Here is a 19,421-nt window from a genome sequence, read left to right as displayed (position 1 = left end):
GTCCACGGGGTTGCAAAGAGTCGGACACGACTGAGTGACTTCATTTTCTCTTTTCACTTAAAACTCAACAATGTTAATGTACCCCTTAAATAGTTAAAATATAGATAAATATTATAATAAATTACCTGCTATGTAATTGTGATATATAATTTATGATCATCAAAATTCAAAGCTTACCAGTGAAGGAGTATTAAAATTAATTTCTTCAAAGCAGCCATCAAACATTAAACTAAATGTTGGATCTATAGTGAAAAAACATATTTTTAAACATTAAAACCACTAAGGTACTTTCTCTAGTCATACATTTTCTATGAAAGTATTCTATATTTCATCAGTAATGAAAATATACAAATTATAAATCATTAAGAAACTGAATTTCTACCTTGACCTTTTAAACTACCAAGTTACTTGTGATTAACATGATTTTAACGATATTTTTAGAGTACAATCATTAACTATTAAATGGGCCATTAATTTCTAAGTAGAGTCTAACACAAACACCTTTTCCTACAAAAATCCATAGTAGAGACATTCTGAATATCTGCAATAACAAATATTGAAAATATTATAATACAATATATAGAATGAAAAATATTGCATGAAATTTTAAAATTAAAAACCGAATTCTAATTATAAAAAAAAGGGGACCAATTCTGTGAGACTGATGATGGCTGACTTCAGCCAAAATATGCAACTAATCCATATGGAAACATTACCAAGGGCTAAGGAATGGCCAAGTTCAATATGAAGGGACTACAGAAAGGTTTAGGTTCTATAAAAAATTCTGACCAGTAAATGAGGTTTGGTGACCTAATTATAGGTATGAGGAAGAGATAATGAGAAAGATCTGTTATTTTTCCTCCCCAAACCCCTTCACTGGCTTGTCCATAAATTTCTTTATCTGTGTAGGTAGGGTAGGCTGTTGTTGGCATCCTAAGTATCTAACACCCCAACACAGTGATTCAAAGTAGTACCCATTTTTTAAAGTCATTGGTATTTGCAAGTTAATATATTAAGTTTTATAATTATGCAAGGCTGCAAATCAATTGCAAATTTGAATAATTCTTAGTTGATTAATAAAAATGATCTAGAAGCCTCCTCTTTAGGAAAAAACAACCAATTTAATTTGCCAGCAGACTTCTAAAGCAATGTATCGAACAAAAATTAGAAGCTTTCCCCAAATATTTTAACCAAAAGTAATTAACTGTAAAATCACTGGTTACCTACCACTTGTCGTAAGGATTACAGGTCTTTTCGTGGTTGCCATGAATGTTTTGATTGCATTCAAAAATCCAGCATCTTCTTCGAAAATGACATCAACCTAAGAATAAAATGGTTATTAGGATATTGACATAGTGAGTAACAATACACTTACGTGAATATCAGTTATGTATACACAGTAGATACACTATATGTCAGAGACAAAATTTATGAATTTGTAAACAGTGTGACTTCACACCACGCTTACAATGTCTTACACTATTAAAAGAGTAAAGAAATTATCAAACATTAAAACCAAAGAAATACAGTCACCTATTAATATAATTGGATAAGTATGGGCCAGTATAATTCTACAAACTCTAAACAGTAATCAAATTGCATCAATCATGTTCCTGAAAAATTCTTCTATGGTTGACAGTTTTATTCACTTTAACTTGAAATGAGTGAGTGTTAGTCACTCAGTCATACCCGATTCTTTGCAACCCCATGGACTGTAGCCCGCCAGGCTTCTGTCCATGGGATTCTCTAGGCCACAATACTGGAGTGGATTGCCATTCTCTTCTCCAGGGGATCTTCCTGACCAGGGATTGAACCCGGGTCATAGACACAATTATTCCTGACTTTCTTGGCTGTTTTACATATCGTCAGAGTAAAATATATAGTAATCTCTAGAATAAGCTTTTATCAGGAGATATCACAAATGTATACCTCTGTAAACCTACCTCCTCAAAAAGAATGAGGGATGTTGCATTTTTCCTGTTGGGTTCCTCAGCCCCAAACTCTTTGACATTTGAGTTAGTTGTGTTTGTAGATTTAGTCTGAATGATTTGTTTCTGTTCAAAAGAATTTTTGATTCCTGCATATAAAATAATATTTTATATAAAATCAACTTTATTAGAATATAATTACTTTACAATGTAGTGTTAGTTTCTGCTGTACAATGACATGAATGAGCTATATGTACACATATATCCCCTCCCTCGTGGACCTCCCTCCCACTCTAACCCTCTATCACACTCATCTAGGTCATCACAGAGCACCACGCTGAGCTTTCTGTGCTATACAGCGGCTTCCCACTAGCTATCTATTTTACACATGGTAGTGTATGTATGTCAATCCTAATCTCACAATTCATCCCACCCTCCCCTTCTCCTGCTGTGTTCACATGTTTCTTCTTTATGTCTGTGTCTCTATTCCTGCCTTGGAAGTAGATTCATCTGTACCATTTTTCTAGATTCCACATACATGCGTTAATGTATGATATTTGGTTTTCTAACTTACTTCACTCTGTATGATAGACTCCAGGTTCATTCAGGTCTCTACAAATGACCCTATTTTGTTTCTCTTAGTGGGATGAATAATATTCATTGTATATATGTACCCTATCTTCTTTCAAATCAACTTTTGATTGAACATTGACTATTTCCACAGAATAAGCTCAAACTGAAATCCCCTATCGAAACTGAAACAAAGTATCAAGACTGCTACTAGTAGGACCTTTACGCGTTTAATAAATAAAAATAGGAACTCATGAAATATGATCCAATTTTTATGAATCAGGGTTATTTGTCAATTTAGTGTCTTACCTTTATTATTTTCCAGAAGTGCTCCTATTTGTTCATTATTTTTTGGCTTAGAAGATACTTTAAAATAATTTGCCAAAGTTTTAGGTGGAAGTGTTCGCTTTGGTCCACTACTTTGTGGTGATGGCGGAGGAAGTTTTCTTGGTGATGTAACAACCTTCTTGGGGGAGCATAATTTTTCTGCCAAAAACAAACTGCACTTAAAAACAAATATTCTAAAAATTAAACAGATGGCAAGACTGAGTTATCCACAGTATAATTCTACTCATACCAGTTAAAAAGCAAAGATATAAAAATTCTTTTTCATTCTTATAGTCAAATACTCTTTACGCTTAAATATTACTGTATTGTTAGCCTATCGGTAGAGAAGATAAAGCCAATCATCTGGAAAAGATACTTTTCCATTTTTGAAGTAAACAATGTTCACAATCCCACCATTCACTCTGTCTATATCTGCTAGAGGGGCACTTCCCTGGTCATCAGTGGCTAAGACTCCACTCTCCCAATGCAGGGGGCCTGGGTTCAATCCCAGGTCAGGGAACTAGATCCCACATGGTGCATCTAAGCGTTCACATGCCACAACTAAAGGCTGGAGGAAAAGTGATATTGGTGTATACTGAGCACATTACGTGCCTTCCAGTCCAACTTTGATTTGCCCACAGTAAATGGTACTACAAGCGATATGTTTTTCTAGATATGAAAGATGGATACAAAGTTAAAAACAAACGGCTGATGTCCACCTTTCAGAAGCCTGACAGTAGCCTGGCATTTATCCCAGAGCTTGTCCTTTGCTCCTAAGTACCCCAATTCAGCCTTTATCAATGGACTCAGAGCAGAAGCTTCTTTACATACCAGCATACGTGCACATATCCATGACTGTGTCCTATTTTTTCTATACCCTCACCTTCAGAGATCTTATATTTCTTGTGTATCATGGATATTTGAAAAAACAGTGGAAATTTGGAGCTTTGAAAAAAATTACCATAGATATCACTATCATGTCATAAAAATCAGACTTTTAACATCACCAGGGAAGAGGTATAATCTTAAAATAAAAAATATCTCAGTGTCACTAAAAGTGGTATAACCAATTGTTATGTATCTCTTGCTATGACACCAGAGGAAGCACAGCCCCATCTGTGAATGTGTACCGGCACCAAAACGGAAACAAATCTAATCAAGCCCACAGATCTAACTGCCAGTTTATAAGAAATACAAGGAAGAGGAATGTGTTAACTGATACCATGTACATATAGTCAGCCACATCCAGAATGTGAGACATTTTTATGGCCAATGTCCGATGTTCAACAAACAAATAACATGAAGAGAAAGAGTGAGGGAGTTGTTAAGAGAAATGAAAAGACACTTAAGAGACATTAATCTAAGGTGTGGACTTTGTTTGAATCCTGATTTGAACGAACCATTTGAAACAAAAAAGTCCTTATCAGTTAGAGCTAAATACTAAAGTATATATATATATATATACATGAGTAAAATTATGTGATGGTCATGAGATTTGTTTTAAAACATAAAACCTGAGAAAAATTTGAAAGGCACATATATAAGTAGGAAGAGATAAAATATGGCAAATTATTGATTATTAAAATTCTTTTCTTAAATTTTCATTTCTTAAAGGCTATGATTTGAAGAAAATAATTCACTTACTTGGTGACCTGCCGATATTGTAGCTATTAAAAAAGCAGGGTTTCTGTGAGTTGACACCTTGCTTGTCTACTTGATGAGACTGAGTAGCTTCCTTCAGCTGAGACAGAATTTGTCTACCACTGCGCTGAGAAGAGGCATTCACTTCAAATATCTATAAGAATACATGAAAAGGGGCAGAATGGTTTATATTTCTTTTCATTTCATTACATTAGTATCCATCCACTAGAGCTGAAACTAACCTTAAATCCAAGTTCTTGGGCACAAGCATATACTGCAGCAGTCTTCCCCACACCTGTTGGCCCTGTTATAAGAACGGTATTACAAAGGCGATTTTCTTCTTCGTCATCTGAACTGCCTTTGAAGTCTCTGCTATCCAACGAATCTGAAAAATCATTCAAACGCACATAAAACAACCGCATGGGCAGCAGTTCTATCTCACCAAACCCGGTGACCAAATCCCACAACTTCTTGCCGATAAATGTTGGCAATTCAATGTACAAAAACGAGAAAACCCAACATAAGATACCAAATAAGAAGCCTCACAAAAGTGTTTAGCTAATCTGATTCTAAAAATGTTCAGTGAAATGGAAAAAAAAAAGACTCAAAATACCTTCCTGTTTCTCGTCTCTTTTTCCCTTCAAATTCTGTCCTTCTTCCAATTCAGCTCTTCTTTTCCAGTCTTTCAACCAACTATCAAAAGAAAATGTATGTTAATAAAAATAAGTCACAGAATATAGTTTCTAGACAGTATGTTAAAATGGTTGTTGGGGGGAAGGTATGGTATACTGTTACATTTTAAGAATTCCATGATGCTTTTGAATCAACTATATAGTAAAATAATTTTACACTGGCATGAATATTTTAAAATGAAGTAATTTTGCCTAAATACTCAAGACGATATGTGCAAGGATATTCACTACAACGTTGTTTAAATTAGCCTCCAAAAGGAAAAACTTAAAAGTGCATCGGTAGGGAAAAATATACCTTATGGTATGGTCACATAAGAAACCAATACAGAGAAACTTAGAAATGGAATAGACTGTACGATGACTTGAAAGATGTCTAATACACCATGCTATCAGTAGGAAGATTAAATTCTCATCTGGAGCTAGACCACATGAGTTTAAATTGAGCTCCACCACTTTTTAGATATATGACCTCGGACAAATAACTCAACCTCTCTAGGACTCATTCTTCCTGAGGAACAGTATTTACCCTCACAGGATCATTCTAAGGATCAAATAAGCTAAGAACTATCAAGTACTTAGAACAATGCCAATCTCAAAGTGTTTATTATTATGGCTCCCAATTCCTTGTATGAAATCCTTTGGGCCAGGTGAGTTTTAGAATTCAGGATTTTTCAGATATTAGAAATGTAATTTGGAACATATACTACATATCACGTAATACCTTTAATGGGTCTGTGGCAGTACATCTATAATTACTGGATATTTCTGGTTGGGACCAATAAAGACTATAATGAACTTCTGTCATTGTTGTTTAGTCGCTAAAGTTGTGTCCAACTCTTTTTGACTCCATGGACAGTAGCCTTCTAGGCTCCTCTGTTCATGGGATTTTCCAGGCAAGAATACTAGAGTGGGTTGCCTTTTCCTTCTCCTGGGGATATTCCCGACCTAGGGATCAAACCTGCATCTCCTGCGCTGCAGGCATATTCTTTACCTCTAAGCCATCAAGGAAGGTCATAATAAATATTATGTATATAATAAAGTTAATAAACTTTCAATTTCCAGAACTCTTTGGAGGTGGGAATTGAAGACAAAGGATTATGACCTGAGTTAGTGGTAACATGATCCTATCTGTTAGGAAGAGCATATATATGCATTAATTTTTTTCTGGAAGGTTTTATAAGACATCATTAACAGTAAGGGATAGAAACAGGAGAAAAGTACATTTACATTTCACTTTGGATTTTTATTTTTTAAGATTTTACCTTGTGATGTATAACTTTATAATTTCTAGCGTTGTGTTAGTAGTTCACTCGTGTCTGACCCTTTGCGATCCCATGGACAGTAGCCTGTCAGGCTCCTCTGTCCGTGGATTCTCCAGGCAAGAATACTGGAGTGGGTAGCCACTCCCTTCTCCAGGGGATCTTCCTGACCCAGGGATCGAACCCGAGTCTCCTCCATTGGAGGCAGATTCTTTACCATTTGAGCCACCAGGGAAGCCCATAATTTCTAGATTTCAGTATAAATAAATAGTAAAACTAGATTCATAAACTATTTCTCAATTCCTTTATAAATTTTACCAACCTATGTAACTTTTTTATAGCTAGCTCATTGCCTATGAGTTCACTGGAGTTCTGAGGTTGATACTTTTCCGTCCAAAGCATGTCTTCAGTTCCAGAATCTAAAGAAAAAAATATGTATTGAAGTATTTTGTTCCTTGACATAAACATATATTCTTATACATTTACATTATTGTTTCATGAACAATAAGTATTTGTAGAAATGTTTATATTTATAAACTGCCAAAAAAGGCAATTTTAAAAACCTAACATTACACTGAAAATTCTTCTCATCAAAACTGTTCCCCTTAAAAGCTAAAGGCTCATGACTATAAGATTTAAAAGTATACATTAAAAATGTTACTCAAAGCACTCAGTTCAGTTCAGTCGCTCAGTCGTGTCCAACTCTTTGCCACCCCATGAAGTGCAGCAGACTGGGCCTCCCTGTCCATCACCAACTCCCAGAGTCCACCCAAACCCATGTCCATTGAGTCAGTGATGCTATCCAACCATCTCATCCTCTGTCGTCCCCTTCTCCTCCTGCCCTCAATCTTTCCCAGCATCAGGGTCTTTTCCAATGAGTCAGCTCTTCCCATCAGGTGGCCAAAGTATTGGAGTTTCAGCTTCAGCATCAGTCCTTCCAATGAACACCCAGGACTGATCTCCTTTAGGATAGACTGGCTGGATCTCTTTGTAGTCCAAGGGACTCTCAAGAGTCTTCTCCAACACCACAGTTCAAAAGCATCAATTCTTCAGTGCTCAGCTTTCTTCACAGTCCAACTCTCACATCCATACATGACCACTGGAAAAACCATAGCTTTGACTAGACGGACCTTTGTTGGCAAAGTAATGTCTCTGCTTTTCAATACGCTGTCTAGGTTGGTCATAACTTTCCTTCCAAGGAGTAAGCGTCTTTTAATTTCATGGCTGCAATCACCATCCGCAGTGATTTTGGAGCCCAGAAAAACAAAGTCAGCCATTGTTTCCACTGTTTCCCCATCTATTTGCCATGAAGTGATGGGACTGGACACCATGATCTTGGTTTTCTGAATGTTGAGTTTTAAGCCAACTTTTTCACTATCCTCTTTCACTTTCATCAAGAGGCTTTTTAGTTCTTCGCTTTCTGACATAAGGGTGGTGTCATCTGCATATCGGAGGTTATTGATATTTCTCCCAGCAATCTTGATTCCAGCTTGAGCTTCCTCCAGCCCAGTGTTTCTCATGATGTACTCTGCATATAAGTTAAATAAGCAGGGTGACAATATACAGCCTTGACGTATTCCTTTTCCTATTTGGAACAAGTCTGTTGTTCCATGTCCAGTTCTAACTGTTGCTTCCTGACCTGCATATAGGCTTCTCAAGAGGCAGGTCAGGTGGTCCGGTATTCCCATCTTTTTCAGAATTTTCCACAGTTGATTGTGATCCACACAGTCAAAGGCTTTGGCATAGTCAATAAAGCAGAAATAGATGTTTTTCTGGAACTCTCTTGCCTTTTTGATGATCCATCAGATGTTGGCAATTTGATCTCTGGTTCCCCTGAATTTTCTAAAACCAGCTTGAACATCTGGAAGTTCACAGTTCATGTATTGTTGAAGCCTGGCTTGGAGAATTTTAAGCATTACTTTACTAGCGTGTGAGATGAATGAAATTGTGCAGTAGTTTGAGCATTCTTTGGCATTGCCTTTCTTTAAGAAATGCAAATTATGAAAAATAATTTGTACTATAAGAAATGATCTAAAGGACAAATGTAGCATACTTTTCACGAACCCTCTTCTTGACCACTAAAAAGATACATTGGAACCTTCTTTAAGGTCTTCCTGAGTAAATGGAGAGAGGCTATGCTCCTGACAGAGAAGACAACATTGGGAAGATACCAGTTCCCTTCAAGTTAACCTACATACTAATGCAAAATCAAAATGCCCATGGGAATTTGTGGGGTTAAGGAATCTGCACTATTGCAGATTCTATTTAGTGGAGCATGCAAGAAAATAGTTTAAAAGAATTATAGATGGATAGATCTAGTATCGTCATACTGAGTGAAGTAGGACAGACACAGAAAGAAAAATATCATGTGATACTGCTTATATGCAGAATCTAAAAGAAGGGAACAAATGAACATTTTTACAAAAGAGAAGCACAATCACAGATGGAAGGAGGGATAAACTGGGAGACTGGGATTGATATACACACACTACTATATATATAATAGATAACTAGTAAGAATCGGCTATATAGCACAGGGAACACTACTCAATACTCTGAAATGGCCCATATGGGAAAAGAAGCTAAAAGAAAGAATGCATATATGTACATGTATAACTGATTCACTTTGCGGCATACCTGAAAGTGACATGACGTAAACGAAGTATACTTCAATTAAAAAAAAAAGACTTGCTGTACAAATGATCAAAACATACTCTAAATGAATAAATTAATTAGTTCAATAGAATACTCCAGATACGCTAGATAACCAAACGGGACTATGTCAGAAAAATCAGTGAAACAGGTGTAAAATAATAGGGAGAGTGTGATCCCAAGTTTTTAAAAAGGCATACATATTTAGGGAAGCACAGAAAAATCAACGGCCAAACAGAAATCTGTTAAATGTGGTTTATCTGTAAGACCCTAATCAGTGAGGCTTCCAAGTCTTATTTTGTTTGAATGCTGCAATGAGCATACATTAAAAAAGAGGGGGAAAATGAGAGGTTAAAAACAAAAAACATCTAGGACCAGAAGGAGAAAAGAATCTAATTTACCTGGAATAGAGGACCCTTCTGATGAAGACTCCTTGTCATCATCTATTATCAGAATATCAGGATCTTCTACTGTTGTTTCCACTTTACACCTTGTACTCAAAGCTGTTTGTTTCTTCCTGGATGTTTTAGGAAACAAACCTTTGGAAGAATCTAGCTTTATCCCACTGGAGTTGTTTCTTTTGTCAAGTTCTTCTGGTTTCCCATTTATCTTTCTTGGACATTCTAAATATTCATTTGGTTTCCTTCTTTTGGATTTATGATTTTCCATTTCCACTCGTTTCCTTTTGGTTTCTTTTCGGCTGACAATGGGCTCAAGTTGTGGACTTTCTATTTGGGAAATTATAGAAATGCATGTGCCTACCAATCAACAGAAAACTAATTTTATTATCCAATAATCTTAATATCACTTCAAAATACCCAATAGCCTTATTACTATAAAATGAAAAGCCAAGAATCAAATATTGAATGCTGAAAGCTAGTTGCTATCTTGTTATTTAGATTGCCTTTTGAACAGGCTGTAAAAACTATCTCATCTAAGACTTTCCTTAAATAAATTATTAGTATTTTAACATAAATTAAAGCTGTTTTGGGGTTGGCCACTCTGGAAGCCAGCAGAGGCCAACAATGCATCACATAATACGCTTTACTTCAGTTGAACAAACCTCACTGTCAACCACAAGAAAAGTTCTCTCCGTGGTGACCACTTTCAAGAGTTGACAGCTAACCTCAGCATTTTCAAAACTGAAATGTTAATGGAAATGATAATATTTATCACTAACCTTGTTTACAATGACAGTCAGAAAGTACCTGGTGCTCAGTTCGCTTTTTTAGAAGCAAAGAGAAGTATTTCCTCAAAGGAAATCTGGGATTTGACCACCTAATTTCCTCCAACAAAAGATTTCTTGCTTCTTCAGTCAAATCTTTCCTTCTCCCCATAAACTGCAATAAAAAACCAAATGTTCAATTAAACTCACATTCTAATAATATTAATCAGAATACTACCAATTAGTTTCTGTTTATAAGTCTACATCAGGGTAGGATTAACTTTAGTCACTAAATACAACCCTTGATGGCAAAGCTGCATTTGCATAGCTTTAGAAGGACTTAGTTCATATTTTTATTGTTCTTTTTTAAATGAATTATATTTTATACATTTATTAGAGTATAATTTTGACTGACAAAGTATCTAAATGTGCTATATAATCTAATATTCTTTTGAAACTGCCTATCATTAACTCTTAAAATGTTTTTAAAGCTCTCAGAGAATTTAAAAGAGATTGTATTTCAATTGGGATTTATTTTTTTTAAATTAGACTCCAGGAAGAGATGATCTTTAGGCTCCAACAGTAGACACGTAAAATTTTTTCCCTCTGAAAAATGTGAAGGAAACATCCTATAACGTTGACTGCTCTCATACTTACCACAACAGTGGAATTATTACTTTTTGAATTTGAATTCAATGTTGAAAATTCACCAAGAGCCATAACACATTTTGAGAGATCTATTACTTTAGTATTTAGTTCTTTAAGTTTAGTTAAGAGAGGACAAGTGGGTGGTTTCAAACGCCACAAATGGCACCCTAAAGAAAAACAGAAAAATAACGTTAAATACCTTCATTCTTCATATTCTTATCCATTTACCAAATGCCAAGTGAACAAACACAAAAAGACTCAACAACAACTACACAGTTAACAGAAGAGTATCAAAATTCAAAGGAGTACACAGGAACAAAATCCTCACCTGTAACAAGTTAATAAAAATTACCTAGTCTTCCTCCCAATTGTTAAAAATAAGCAAATATTAACACATTTTTCATTTTTTTAAATCAACCTTGCTACTCAGGCTAAAAATTTCAGGGGCAATTAGCATCCTGAAATCCAGATTCTGTTACTAGGTGATCATGGGCATGATCCTAAGGAAAAGTATAACTAATTTCTAGAGTTGAACATACTATTGGAAAATTCTTTATAAAACTGAGCTGGTGAAAGTAAGAAGAAAGGTTTCATCCACTGAATGGCCATAGAAGAACTGAGAGAAAAGGAAAAGTAGAATATTATTAGAAAGGCTGACTGGGAACTTCTCCATACAACAGAGAAAGGACAGGCTAAATAAAACTCAAAAACCATCAAGGTCAGAAACATAAAAGGAAAAGAAACGAGAATAGAACATAGTGAACATTTCATGAGTAGAGGGACTACACCAAACCGAACCACAAAGCCAGCTGAGAAGAACGTAACTGTTGTTGCCCTGACAAAAAGCACTAGGTAGGAACAACAACAGGGGGGTTCCCGGGTGGCTCAGACAGTAAAGAGTCTGCCTGCAATGCAGGAGACCCCGGTGATCCGGTGCTGGGAAGATCCGCAGGAGAAGGAATGGCTACCCATTCCAGTATTCTTGCCTCTGAATTCCATGGACAGAGGAGCCAGAATTCCATGGACATGTGACCATGGGGTCACAAAGAGTCAGACACGACTGAAGTGACTAACACTTTTCAGGAACAACAACAAAGCAAAGATAGAAGGTTTTGTATATGATTAGTATTTATAAAAACTAAATAGGTAAAGAAAGACTGTGGTTACCAGAGCGCTTGAATCCACAGAGAATTAGATCAAGATCAAGTTAATACCATCCTACAAGGCTTGTGTAAACATCTTGCTCTCGAGTGAAGTACATGTGAGGGTAGAGAGAGTTAGAACAGTGGAGCACAGCTCCCTGTTACCAACTCCAGGAGATGGTTCACAAGATACTTGTGTGGTACCAAACAGCACAAGCTGTTACAGCAAGGAGGCAAACAGATTTCTCTTAAACAGTGAGCTGCAGACTGGACAGACAGGGATGGAGTTCCTCTAAGAAACTCTTAAAAGATGATCTGTGCAGATACAGGCTCAGATTTCAAGAACACAGCGCCTCTCTGGACAGCATTCACTTCAGCTCCACACACGTGCCTGCCCTCCTCTGGCATCAGGGGTAAGGGCTTCGGCTTTCCTGCCCCACCCCCTTTCTCAGCCCAAGGCTGCAGCAGAGAGGATGCGGTAGTGCTGGTTTAGTTGCTCAGTCGTGTCCGACTCTTCGTGACTCCATGGACTGTAGCCTACCAGGGTCCTCTGTTGATGGGATTTCCCAGGAATAGAGAGGATAAAAAGCTACTTTAAATTCCACATAAGAATTATACCTGAACCTTCATCTCACCTAAAACCAAATTACATAGTTTCATATTGCTACTAATGTTTAAAAATACCTCATAAGAATAAACTCACCATGGTCTTTTTGCTGAACATGAAGGACTCTCTGGAAACTGGAGCTCACTGCATTGTACACATCTAACGCAGCAGCTTTCTTTGCAATTTGTCGTTTCAACAAATCTGGCAAACCACTCATGAGGAAGTCACGCTTTGCTTTAAACTGCACATCACAATCCTGAGACTTTTCAGATGCATCTTGGCTTTTAAGAAAATAATGTGAGAAAAGGATAGCTAAGGTTATAAACACTAAAAAAAAATACACTATAAGATAAATATTTCTTAATTTTATGTGAAAAAATTTAATCAGCTCCCTGAGATGTTAACTGGTCAAATTCTTTTTCTGCTTATCGTAAAAATGAAAGTCTAGTCAATGTTAAAAAATTAAGACTAAGTATATACAGAAAAAAATGTACTGAAGAACATCCATCAATATGTTAACAGAGGCTATCTTCGAATGGTAGGTGAGTTTTTTTTCCTGTCTTTTGTCTTCCTTTTTTTTTAAACATACATTTATATTATAATCAGATAAAATCAGTGCCACATTTCTAGAAATTAACAGAAGAAATTTTAAGTTTCCAACAGTAGGAACCATAGGGCCCTTATTACTGATGTCTCAGTTTCACCTGGCTTATCCCACTCCGTTGGTGACAGGGTAGAGGAGGATGGCGGGATGGGGTGGCCGAGGGGAGAGAGTGGTGTTGACATATCATGGCAGGCTCCTACATGAATGTTTGTAACAGTTCAAACTATTTACTTAAAAGGGGTGCATATGAATATATGCATATTATACCTGAATAAAGTTGATTTTAAAAAATACGTGTGTGTATGTTGTGTACCAAGCAAGTGCACTTAGGCACAAAATAACACAACGTTTATGTGATGTTCGGAAACAGACAAAAAATAACTAATGGCAACAGAAATCAACTAACTGATGGTAACAGCAACCAGAAATAGTGACAACCTTTTGTTCTGGTGGTGGTAGGGATACAGAAAAAGAAAAAGTAAACCAATCGGGGGTAAAAGAAAGATGTAATATCCGGATATAATATACTTGTCAAAACTGTCTGCTTAAGATATGTGCATTTAACAATAGGCAATTATTCCTCAATAAAACTTAAACAGGAAAAAAAAGAAAAAATAACCTAAACTCATGTCCCTAAACCTGGTCTTCTTCCATTGTGCAACCCACTGGCCCAGATCAGAACTTAGGTGTCATCTTTCCATCTTCAACTCTCCCACCCCCAGCCCCCATGTCTAATTAAGCATAATTAATTAGAACCCAGGTCTCCAGCATTGCAGGCAGATTCTTTACTGGCTGAGCCACCAGGGAAGCCCAAGAATACTGGAGTGGGTAGCCGATCCCTTCTCTAGCGGATATTCCCAATCCAGGAATCAAACAAGCATTTCCTGCATTGCAAGCAGAGTCTTTACCAACTGAGTTATCAGGGAAGCCCAATTAATCATAAAGGGTTCTTAAATTTATCTCCTAGGGAATTCCCTGGTGGTCCAGTGGTTAGGACTTCACGATTTCACTACCAAGGGCACAGGTTCAATCCCTGGTGGGGGAACTAAAACCCCACAAGCCACATGGTGTGACAAAAAATTAACAAATAAATGTAACTCCTAAAATCTTTCACACATCCTCTCCAATACTTGAGTCCGCACTTTCAGTATCTCTCACCAGGACTCCTCTATCCACTCTAATCCCTCCTCCATCCCATTCTCTGTATAACAGCCAAATTAATCCAGCAGTCAGATTAAACTTTCAAAATTCAAATGTTTAAGTTTCCATTCATGTTTAAAACCCTCTGACTGCTTCTCATTGCTCTTAGCATAGTGACAAAATCCATTCATGTGTCCTAAAGGTCCTACCCACATGGGCTGGTACCACCTCTCCAGCATAATCTCACACTCTGCTCACTGTGCTCAAGTCACAGGGACATTCCTTCAACTTCCTGTCTTTACCATGCTCCTTGCAGTCACAGGGACTCTAGATGGTCCCTCTGGATGGACCACTGCTCCTCCCCAATGAGCTCCTGCTCATCCTTCAGTTCAGGCAGCATTTCCTCAGCGAATCCTTTCTTAACCAGACCAAATCTACTAACAGAACTTTGTACCTCTCCTTAGCACAACTCCAATTCTTCACTTGTTGGCTCAATTAAAGTTTAATCAGAGATTGTCTTTCCTCTAAAATGTAAGCCTCAAGAAGACGGTGTGTGTGTGCTAAGTTGCTCAGCTGTGTCCAACTCTTTGCGACCCTATGGACTGTAGCCTTCCAGGTTCCTCTGTCCATGGGATTCTCCAGGCAAGAATACTGGAGTGGGGTGCCATTTCCTTCTCTAGGAGATCTTCCTGACCCAGGGATCAAACCTGAGCCTCTTACGTCTCCTGCATTGGCAGGCAGGTTCTTTACCAGTCAAGAGGACAGGGAATGTGTCTTACTTCCATGATATTCCTAGTACCAAACACAGTGCCTGGTACATAATGGATATTTAAATATTTACTAGGTTCATAAGTCAGCTTTTTGGTATTTTTGGTTTGCCTATTTATTTTTCTAGTAGTGTGTCTAGAGGTGGGCACAAAATGTTTGCAAAAGATCAAGATCTTCAAATTGCAGTTGTAGCAATGTCAACATTGTCATCTTTTAAAATGGACTTATTAAAGCTTCAAATGATAGTTTAAATCTTTCTCATCAAAGTAAATGAATACAACATACATTCCATAGAATATTTTGGCATTTTAAAATCTGTATCAGACTGACCTGCTTTCATCAAAACCAAGGGCAGGATCAGCTGTCTTCTGAGTCTTTCTAGTAAGAAATAAAGGTGCGACTTTCACTTTTCCTTAGAAAAATAAATACTTAGGTTAGTATCAAGGCTTATCATCTCCACTTACCTTCAATTACTTTCAGAACTCTTTAAAAAATTTTTAACTAAAATTTTTCTATATAATGAGTTGGTTTCTCAACTCATATAGAAAAAATATATATAATATACATATTTTGATATCTGGCAATATCAATATCAGAATTTTCTGGGGAGCTTTTTTTTAACTTACAGACTCCCACAACCCACCTCTAGAGACTCTTGGTCAGTAATGTCTAGGAAAGGACCTAAAAATTTAACATTTTTTAAAAATTTACCCAGATGATTTTGATGATCAGTCAGCTTTCAGAATCACTAAGTTAACTGAGGCTAAATAGATACAAAGAAATGAAATCACTTAAAATATACTCACTTACTCTTTGAAAAACTCTTTACTAACTACACTATCACTTCACTCATTTACTCATCAAAATAAATATTTAATATAATTAAAAGGTTATAAGACAAGAAATTTAAATTAAATTAAAATTCAGAACTATATAATCCCCCTCAAACCTCCTAATGTTCACCATCGATATTATCAAATCTGATTACCAGGGACATTTTTAGGAGTCTTGTTAAGTTTTTTTCCTAACAAATCATTCAGACACTGAAGTTTCTTCTGATTTTTCTCAGGATGCTTTACAGGAGGAGGACTTGAACTTATTATAATTAGAGAGTCCTAAGACAGAATAAGAAAAAAATTTTTTAATAACATAGTTATTGTTATTATAATTTCAAAAAGACTATAGTGCTAGAAGTCATAGAAAAGAAAATCACATTAGTAATTCCATACATCGCCCTGTCAGAAACTATTTGATACAAAAAATACATGATATGAATGGCAGTAGTCTGTACTTACACCATACAAGTTCACATGATCAAAAAGATTTACTATGATCATAGTTTTCTGTTTTAAAGAAGCAACTAACAAACTATATTCCAGATAAAAGAATCAATACAACCAAGCTATAAAAATTCTAGCTATCCTCGTTCAGAACTATATATCCTAGAAAAATATTAGATGAAGTTTGATAAGTACTCATATGGTCAGTATATACCTGAGTATCTACTATGCATAGGCAAGAGCAGGCCCTCGAAACAGACAAATGAAACTCTAGAGATGGCATCAAGGTTAGAACCAGGGTTTAGCGGACAGAGGGAGAGCTAGTTCAACGTCCAACAACCGATGGACGTTAGTTGTGGTATTTCCGTATACCACATGTGGTATTTCCATATAATGGGGTATTATTTGGCAATCAAAAGAAAGAAAACACTAACGCTACAACATGGATGAACCTTTGAAACATTATGCTAAATGAGAGAAGCCAGATGCAACGGACCACACAGTATCATATGTGATAATGTATCATTTGTATTAAATGTCCAGAACAGACAAATCTATACGGTTTGGCTAGGGCTGAGGGAGGGGAGACTGGGAGGTGACAGCTAAGGACAATGGGGGTTCTTTTGGAGGTATTAAAATGTTCTAAAATTGACTGTGGTGATGGATGCACAACTCTATGACTGAATTGCATACTTTAAACAGCAAACTATATGGTATGAAAGTTATATCTAATAAAGCTATATGTCTGTAATAAAATTGTTGTTGCTGTAGTTTTTAAAAAACAGAAGATGGTGCCATTTAGCAGGATCTTAAAATCTAAGTAGGAATTCCTCCAGTAGGACTGAGTACCTAATACACATTTTAAGCTGAAACTACAAACTGAAAAGTTAAAACTGTACCCTTTGGAGAGAAATGAATCATTTAGTAAGACAGAGTGAAAAGTGTGTATTTGAGGAAACAGGTTGTTTTGAGGAAAGGTAGGAGCTAGTTCTGTGTATGAAGGGTCTTGAATGATGATAAGGATTCAGATTGTATTCTGTGGGCAAAAGAGAGCCAAAGTCCTTTAAAAAAGAATGGAAACTTATACTCTTCCTACCACTTTAAGGCTTCCTACAAGTACCCTATCTTATAATTTTATAATGGTTTCCTTCTCTCATTTCAAACAGAAGAAAACAAAATTTATACCACTAAATATCTGTAATACTTACTTTTGTTTCTGATCTTTCAGGAAGCGTCTGATGTCTAGACGAACGCCTTAAAGGTGTCACTACTTCTTCAGTAGATTTTGACTTACTAATATGCAAAGCTTTTGCTTTTTCGATCAATTGTTTTGCTTTTGATACATTTTTTGAAGCACGGCTTACCTAAACACAAATGTGAAATAATAATTTAGGTTTCTGGCAAATTATATTTAATAATAGAAAAAACAGAAAAGACAAAACTTTAGAGACAGTAAAAAGACAGGTGGTTGTCAGGGGAAAAGGAAGGGATGAACAGGCAGAGCACAGAGGATTGTTAAGGCAGCAAAACTACTCTGGATGGTACTATTAATATAATGGTGGATACATGTCAGTATACATTTATCTAAACCCACAGATTATGCAACACCAAGAGTAAGCCTTAACTTAAACTATGAGGACTTCCTTGGTGGCGGAATGGATAAGAATCTGCCTACCAATGCAGGGGACATGGGTTTGAGCCCTGGTCCAAGAAGATTCTACATGCCACGGAGCAACTAAGCCCATTCCCACAACTGCTGAAGCCAGAGCGCTAGGACCTGGGCCCCACAAGAGAATGCCGGGCACTGCAACAAAAAGTAGCCCCCACTTGCTGCAACTAGAGACAGCCCTTGCAAAGCAAGTCTAAATAAATAAATAAATGTTTTTTGGAAAGACTTAAAAAAATAAATAAATAAACCATGGACACTGGGTGATAATGATGTATCAATGTAAGTTCATCAATGATAACAAATGCACTATTCTGATATTGATAATGGGGGAAGCTTTGCCTATGTGGCAGCAGAGGGTATATGGGAAACCTGTACCTTTTGCTCAGTTTTGCAATGAGCCTGAAAGTGCTCTAAAAACTGAAATCCACTAAATATATACATAATGGAAAAATATAATCACAGATCACACCAAATAAAGGACCAAAAAAATGCCTATTCAAATTTTACCGTGGAAATGAAATTAAAATGTGTCTAATTATACTTGGTTTGCCTTCATTTTTTTTACTTGAAATCTATCCAGATAAATATAATTACATTTGTTAAAAAAACACCCAGAAAGATGACTGTGTATAAAAATTTAAAAAAAAAAATAGATGTCTGTACAGATTGGAATGGTTGGTTATTTCCATCTTCATGGCATCTCTTCTTTGTTTTTAGTCACTTTTCGGCTGAATCCTTTGGAGAGCAACTGAAAGGGCAGTATGCATAGAAAAGAGCAAAGTCTACTCTGCAGGTCTGGCTCTGTCACTGATGTACTAAGCGACTCTGTGTAGTCAAATATTATCTTCCAGGATAATGTGTTTTCCATATTTTGAGTTTGCAAGGTTTTACATCTGTATTAAAAACATACTGCAAACAAGCTATAAAACAGTTTACATTATACGATCTCTTTTAAAAATGACATATCTATTTAAGCACAGGAAAACGTCTGGACTAATAAACGTGTAACTATTTAAAGTGGGTTACCCTTACAGAATAAGAAAGAAAAAATTTTTTAAAGCTTTCATTTTTTATATGTATATACTACTGTGCTTTTTAAACGAACGTTTGTTATTTCTTCAAAACTTTTAAAATGTTTAAAAAAAATGTTTAAAAAAAATGTTAAAGAGAATAGGCATAAAAAAATAAAAAAGAACAGGCATGGCTATTCAGTACATAAGGAGGTTAGGAATGTTAGGGATTTGCTTTACAGGAGTAGAGTGATAGATATCTGTTGTTCTGGTAGCAAAAGTTTTGACAGGCTGGTGATAAACCTTAGGGTAATAATAC

General features: G+C 36.3%; 1 protein-coding gene across 1 annotated transcript in view; it reads right to left on the bottom strand.

Annotated features, from left to right (window-relative positions):
- Positions 1-19,421, bottom strand: part of ATAD5 (ATPase family AAA domain containing 5) — a 36,591-nt gene that overhangs the window by 8,994 nt on the left and 8,176 nt on the right. Inside the window, exons 4-18 of the mRNA XM_040243998.1 lie at positions 17,632-17,787; positions 16,132-16,258; positions 15,474-15,555; positions 12,728-12,912; positions 10,892-11,049; positions 10,250-10,409; positions 9,471-9,797; positions 6,740-6,836; positions 5,080-5,159; positions 4,709-4,851; positions 4,470-4,620; positions 2,808-2,984; positions 1,944-2,077; positions 1,228-1,321; positions 178-242 (exon numbers count right to left, since the gene is read on the bottom strand). Coding sequence (XP_040099932.1) covers positions 178-242; positions 1,228-1,321; positions 1,944-2,077; positions 2,808-2,984; positions 4,470-4,620; positions 4,709-4,851; positions 5,080-5,159; positions 6,740-6,836; positions 9,471-9,797; positions 10,250-10,409; positions 10,892-11,049; positions 12,728-12,912; positions 15,474-15,555; positions 16,132-16,258; positions 17,632-17,787 — 2,136 coding nt within the window. The remainder of the gene's footprint in view (positions 1-177; positions 243-1,227; positions 1,322-1,943; positions 2,078-2,807; positions 2,985-4,469; positions 4,621-4,708; positions 4,852-5,079; positions 5,160-6,739; positions 6,837-9,470; positions 9,798-10,249; positions 10,410-10,891; positions 11,050-12,727; positions 12,913-15,473; positions 15,556-16,131; positions 16,259-17,631; positions 17,788-19,421) is intronic.

The sequence above is a fragment of the Oryx dammah genome, unplaced genomic scaffold (genome assembly GCF_014754425.2).
Source record: "Oryx dammah isolate SB20612 unplaced genomic scaffold, SCBI_Odam_1.1 HiC_scaffold_8, whole genome shotgun sequence".
Lineage (NCBI taxonomy): Eukaryota > Metazoa > Chordata > Mammalia > Artiodactyla > Bovidae > Oryx > Oryx dammah.
The sequence above is the reverse complement of the archived record's forward strand: the minus strand, read 5'-3'. Positions and strand labels throughout refer to the sequence as shown.